Raw genomic sequence first — 5,661 nt, 5'->3', positions numbered from 1 at the left:
TTGGATAATTTTTGCTAGATCGCTAAAGTGTGCTTGTGCAACAGGAGTTTATGGTCTAGACATTTTAGCCAAAAGTGGGTCAGCTTCACAAACTCAACAGACTGTGTTCTGAAGAGTGAAGTGTTGCGGAATCGCACAGGAAAAGTTTTGCCTAATCTAAATCTGATCCTACCAAACCAAATGTTAAGGGTTAGTTTATACCCTACCAATGTGGGATAATCAGGTTGGTAAACATTTAAGTTTTCTATGAGAATCTTTGGATATGGTTTAGAAATGTTTTTGTATTTGAAGGCATTTCTTCAAAGGCTGATGTAGTTATGCTGAGTTTTAGTGTGCTCTTCCATGCATTTCTCAAACTGCAATAGAACTGGTACCAAGCAGAGCATTGACTGTTAGTCTGATTTACACCATATATCAGACAAGAAGACATGCATGTTTTTAGCATGGGCAGCAATGAAAAATTGTATCGCCAGTTTCAGTATTTTTCAATACTTTTACCCTCCTTTATTAATGACACATTTGAGACTAGGACAATTTAAAGTTTGCAATTTGTGTGGGGTTATGCAGTATAATGTCTGCGCTATTTTCTTCAACTTTGGTGTTAATGAGTGATTTCTCATTGTGCCAACATTTAGCAGGTGTGGATTGAGATCAAACTAACCTTTACATTTAAATTGTGCCACCTTCACAGAGAAGCCAATCCAACCTGCCCTGTCAGTCTGACCAAATATTAAACCTGGCCATAAGCGTTCATTAAACAGATTTTATGGGATTTAAATATGGAGCAGCATTCAGATCTTGTACTTAAAAGTAAAAGTATACATACAAAAGTATTGACATCAAATTATGTATGTGAAGTAATAAAAATTTAAGTGTTCATTATACAGAATGGCCCATTTTAGAATAATTTGTACTATATTCTTAGATTATAATCATTGATGTATAAATATGTGCATTAGTTTAATGTTGCAGCTAGGGGAGGAGCTAATTTCAACTACTTGATACACTTTATCTGCTGCTGGGAAGTTTATGAATGTTTTTATTTTGTCTCCTTTGTAATATCACATTTTTTGACTACATTTTACAATAGTAATCTGAATTTGCAAAGTAACATCGGTTATCTAATCAACGTAATGGAGTAAAAGGTATAATATTTGCCTCTGATATGTAATGTATGAAGTATTATAAAGTGCAACCTCAGTTCCAAAAAGTTCCAATGATTTGCAAAGACTTCAGTTTATCGTTCAAACTGATAAACATCATTCTTTTTGTAAATATACATCCATATATATCCATTTGATGCATGCAACATGTTCCAACAAAGTTGACAGCAGCAACAACAAAAACAAGGAAAGTTGTGAAATACTTAAAAACGCCTGTTTGGAACATTCGAGGTAAGCAAGTTAAGTGGTAAGAAATGACAGTATCATGATTGGGTATGAAAGAGGTGTCACTGGAAAGCTCAGTCATCCACAAGGATGATTCAAGGTCCACTACTTTGTGAAAAACTGTGGGCAAGTAATCCAATGGTTTTAGAACAACATGTCTCCATGCACTCTGCAAGGTATTTAGGGATTTCACCATCTATAATCCATATTATTGAAAGATTCAGAAAATCCAGGGAAATCTCTGCACGTAAGGGGCAAAGCTGAAAACCAGCTTTGAATATCTGTGACCTTTGACCCTTTGAATCTCAGGCGTCGTGATTGCAACAATATTATTAAATGTGCCAGGGAACACTTAAGAAAATCGTTGTCGGTTTGTTGCTGAATCTACAAATGCAAGTTAAAATTCTACCATGCAAAACTATCTACCATGGTTGAAAAGGATTTGCAAATCATTGCATTTACATTTTACACAGACATCCAACTTTTTCAGAATTGTGCTTGTACCATTAAATGAAAAAAAAAAAAAAAAAAATTACAATAAGCAGTCACGTCAGCTTTGCCCAGACACATACTGCTTTCTCATGTTAGGTCTGCATCATTCTTGTGTCTGCATTTTCACTTGAGATGGATGTGAAACTGAAGGGCAGCTCCGTACAAACAACACTGCACTGCACTTCTTCCTGCATGTAGCACTAGCCATAAAATAGGATTGAGGAAAACTGAAAAACTATTCAAATAAAGCCACTAAACTCCCTCAAACATTTAACTGAACACACAAGACAAGGGACTGTACTCCAAATGTCAAAACCATACCACACTGGCAAATCTAAATATTCACAGATCTTGACCGCAAGATAACCTACAAAACAAATGACATGTCTCAGAGTTGACTTTTTCCATTGACCTGAGACAACAAATTAGACATCAAAGGCTAATAACGAGCACACCTGTCGCAGGCTGAATGAACACAGGTGCAAGCTGTAGCTGGTTCCTTCTGACTGGTTGATTACCTCCTGCCAATAAGTGCCCAGTATTAAAACCATCAGTTGTTCCACTTTAGAGCAAAGTGCCCTTCATTTGTGCAGCCGGATGTGCAGCTCTAGTATGGCAGGTGATGATGGAAGGGTACGCCGATCATGTCAAACTGTAGCAGTCGTATTAGTCCTGTGCTCTTTGGCTCCAAGTTTAACATGTTTTAGCTTGCGAAGGCTGGGTGAGAACGTTGAGCAGGATAAGGAAGTTAATGAGGCCACAGTGATGGAAGTAAGAACAGGAAGGATTCTTTTCAATGGGAAAGCGCTTGACTCACAGTCAAAATCAGCCTCTGCCACAGAAAATGATGGATCGCTGTATGTTAACTTGGATCACTCAGATGGTACAGGTAAGATTTAGCAGTCTAGTTATCTGATAACTTAATGTATTGCATGGAAATTCAGCATGATAATCAAACCAGGGGATATGGTCAGATCTCCTTCATATTTGGACCTTTTATTTAAAGGGAATTGGGAGCAGATGTCACAGTTGGAGGATGCCACAGCTCATGAAGCTGAATGGAGGCGCTTGAACCCTTCCCTCCACTGTGGGCAAAACAAGATGAAATTTAAAGCCATGGGACCTGGAGCTGCACACTTAAAGCTACACATGGGTATCATGACACAATCGCACCTTTATCATGTGGGTTTGTTAAAACTGTAAGTGCCTGATCAGTTGGCGTAGAATAATGGTCTCTTCCTCTCGTTTCTCAGGCAATGCACGTCCCCTGCCTTTGATCCAGGTGCCTGAACCCTGTGGCTACTCGATGAAGCAAAATGCAATGGGCCTTGTTTTGGTTGTGTCCTATAGTGGCTGTAATGTGATTCAAGAGGTACGCCTTTACTGCTGATTGCAATAATAACTGGCTAAAAGCTTTGCATGGTAGTGAAACTTGTTAGAAGTTGAAAGGGATTGATAATAGGTAAAAGCATTGGTATCAGTTGGTCAGACTGCTGCAAAAATGAGTCTAAAACCTGGAAATGAGTTAGCATATTAGCACTTTGGTTCTCTAGTCTCAAACTCAGTGGGGTTTTCTTAAATGTTTTTGGTTACATGCCTGAAGTAAGGTCAGGTTTAAAGCTTCAGATTGTCATGTTTTGCTCTACAAGTGAAAAATGCATTAATATTTTGAAGCTTTTACATGTTGTGGAAGTGGTTGCTGAGGAGGCTAGATGATACTAGAGGTTAGACAAATTTTGTTACTCTGAACACTAGTCACTTAGTGGTAGTGGTATGGTATTACTTTGAAGATTATCTCTCCGGGAATAAAAAACTGTACCCGTTACAGGAACAAAAAAGCCAATGTTAAAGTATTGAGAAACTACCATGTAGGATTTTTGAAGCATAAATTCAATTTTGTTCCCACAGATCTCATTTTCTGCATGAATCCAATGGAAAAATCTCACCAGGGTTTTGTAGAGAGAACCAGAGTAATACTGACTTCCAGTTTGGTCTACAAAATGAGTCATCCCTGCAGCATTCTATGAACACAGCACTATGAATACAACTTGAGTTTAGCACAAGGCTTTTTATGGTAGCTGTCCAAAGGAGAAAAGGCATTAATCTTGCTGAACTTGATAAAGCAAGTTTAAGCCAACCTGTACAAATTCTGAACATTTGCTTAAATATTACAGCTCAGCTGCTTTTATCTTGTTTCAGAATGGAAACTACGTATTGCTGATGAGCTGGCTGGAGACTCCAGTTAAATTCACCTGCCCTATACTGAGTCCCTCTTCAACTAAGCATATGCCTGCTCAGCAGCCTTGGAAACAGCCTTTACCTGATGGACTCAGGAGTCTGAATCGTCATAAGCGTCAAACAACACAGTCCCTGCTGATCAGTGATCCTCGCAGTCCATATTTTCCCTACTGGTATTACCGTTACTTGTATGGGATGACAACTACGGCAGCCCCTGGCATGACCACGACCACTGCCGAGCCGGACACGACCACGACCACTGCCGAGCCGGACACGACCACGACCACGACCACTGCCGAGCCGGACACGACCACGACCACGTCCACTGCCGAGCCGGACACGACCACGACCGAGCCAGACACGACCACTGCTGAGCCGGGCACGACCACTGCCGAGCCTGACATGACCACTATTATGCCTACTCAAACTAGGCGTCCCGTGTATCCTTACTACCCTTGGTTTCTGTACTACCTTTATTCCCCATACTATTATTATTACTACTATTATTATTATTATTATTATTATTATCCCTACTATGCTCTACCAAATGTTCCAGCGATGACCATCACATCGGTTACTACACCACCACCACCGACTACCACTGCAAATGCTGCTACTGGACCAACCACTACTGAAATGGCTACTAGTGCCAGCATGACCACTACAGCTCCAGCATCAACTACAAAGACTCCTCAAAAACCACAAGACCCATACTACAGACCCTATTACTATCCTTATCCCTACTACCCTCCAGGGGGACAGGTTCCAGGAATGCCTGACAATGCTGACATTTACTACTACAATATTATGCAGCATTACTATGGAAAGCCTCCATACCCACAAAATCCAACTGCTACCATGACTACATCAGAAACTACTACCACTACTACAGCTACCACAGGTAAGACGGATGAGACGACTAGCACAACTACACCAGAAACGACTACTACTGCTAGGATATGTACCCCAGCTGCAACAACTAAGCCAGGTCAGACAACTACCACAACCATGCCAGAAACGACTACTACCAAGAAGCCGACTGACTCAAATCCTACAACAAAGCCAACAACTGCCTCTGGTCCCACAACTGCTCCTACCACATCAACAACTAAACCATGTACCCAGACCACAAAGCCCAGTGATGAGTATTCAAGCCCAGGGAGTACTTTTTCTCCGTACTACCAGTTTCCCTTCCCGCCGTACCTTGCATACAAACACAACAAAGCTGGCAAATTCCTATTTGACCAGAAGTACATGCCTCAACCTGGCTACAAATCTGGACTTCAGGCTCGAGCCCACCCACCCCCACATCCAGGCTTCAACCACTGGCAACCTGTGCCCTGGTCAACAGGCCGAGACATGCGCCCAGTGGACTGGAAGAATCTACAGCCTAAACAAGTCTAACTCCAGATGGTAAGGGTGTCTTGTAGCTCATGTTTGCATTAGTATTTTAAGAGCTGAGTTTTTTAAAGATAACAGTCTTCTTCTTTCAGGGGCTGCATCCTGTGATACTTCACATTAAATAAATTTGTTTTACTCAGAA

The 5,661-nt window shown here is 40.8% G+C and overlaps 1 protein-coding gene across 1 annotated transcript; it reads left to right on the top strand.

Moving 5' to 3' along the window:
- Positions 1-2,473: 2,473 nt before the first annotated feature.
- LOC146317626 (uncharacterized) lies at positions 2,474-5,661 on the top strand. The gene is made up of 6 exons (XM_084732480.1): positions 2,474-2,769; positions 2,887-3,033; positions 3,134-3,252; positions 4,080-4,984; positions 5,123-5,531; positions 5,612-5,661. Exons 1-5 carry the CDS (start codon positions 2,478-2,480, stop codon positions 5,520-5,522), a joined length of 1,863 nt encoding a protein of 620 aa, XP_084588606.1. The 5' UTR covers positions 2,474-2,477; the 3' UTR covers positions 5,523-5,531; positions 5,612-5,661.

Source organism: Lutjanus erythropterus, chromosome 12 (genome assembly GCF_056507025.1).
Source record: "Lutjanus erythropterus isolate fLutEry1 chromosome 12, fLutEry1.hap2, whole genome shotgun sequence".
NCBI classification, from domain to species: domain Eukaryota; kingdom Metazoa; phylum Chordata; class Actinopteri; order Lutjaniformes; family Lutjanidae; genus Lutjanus; species Lutjanus erythropterus.
This window is presented reverse-complemented; position numbering and strand designations above follow the sequence as displayed.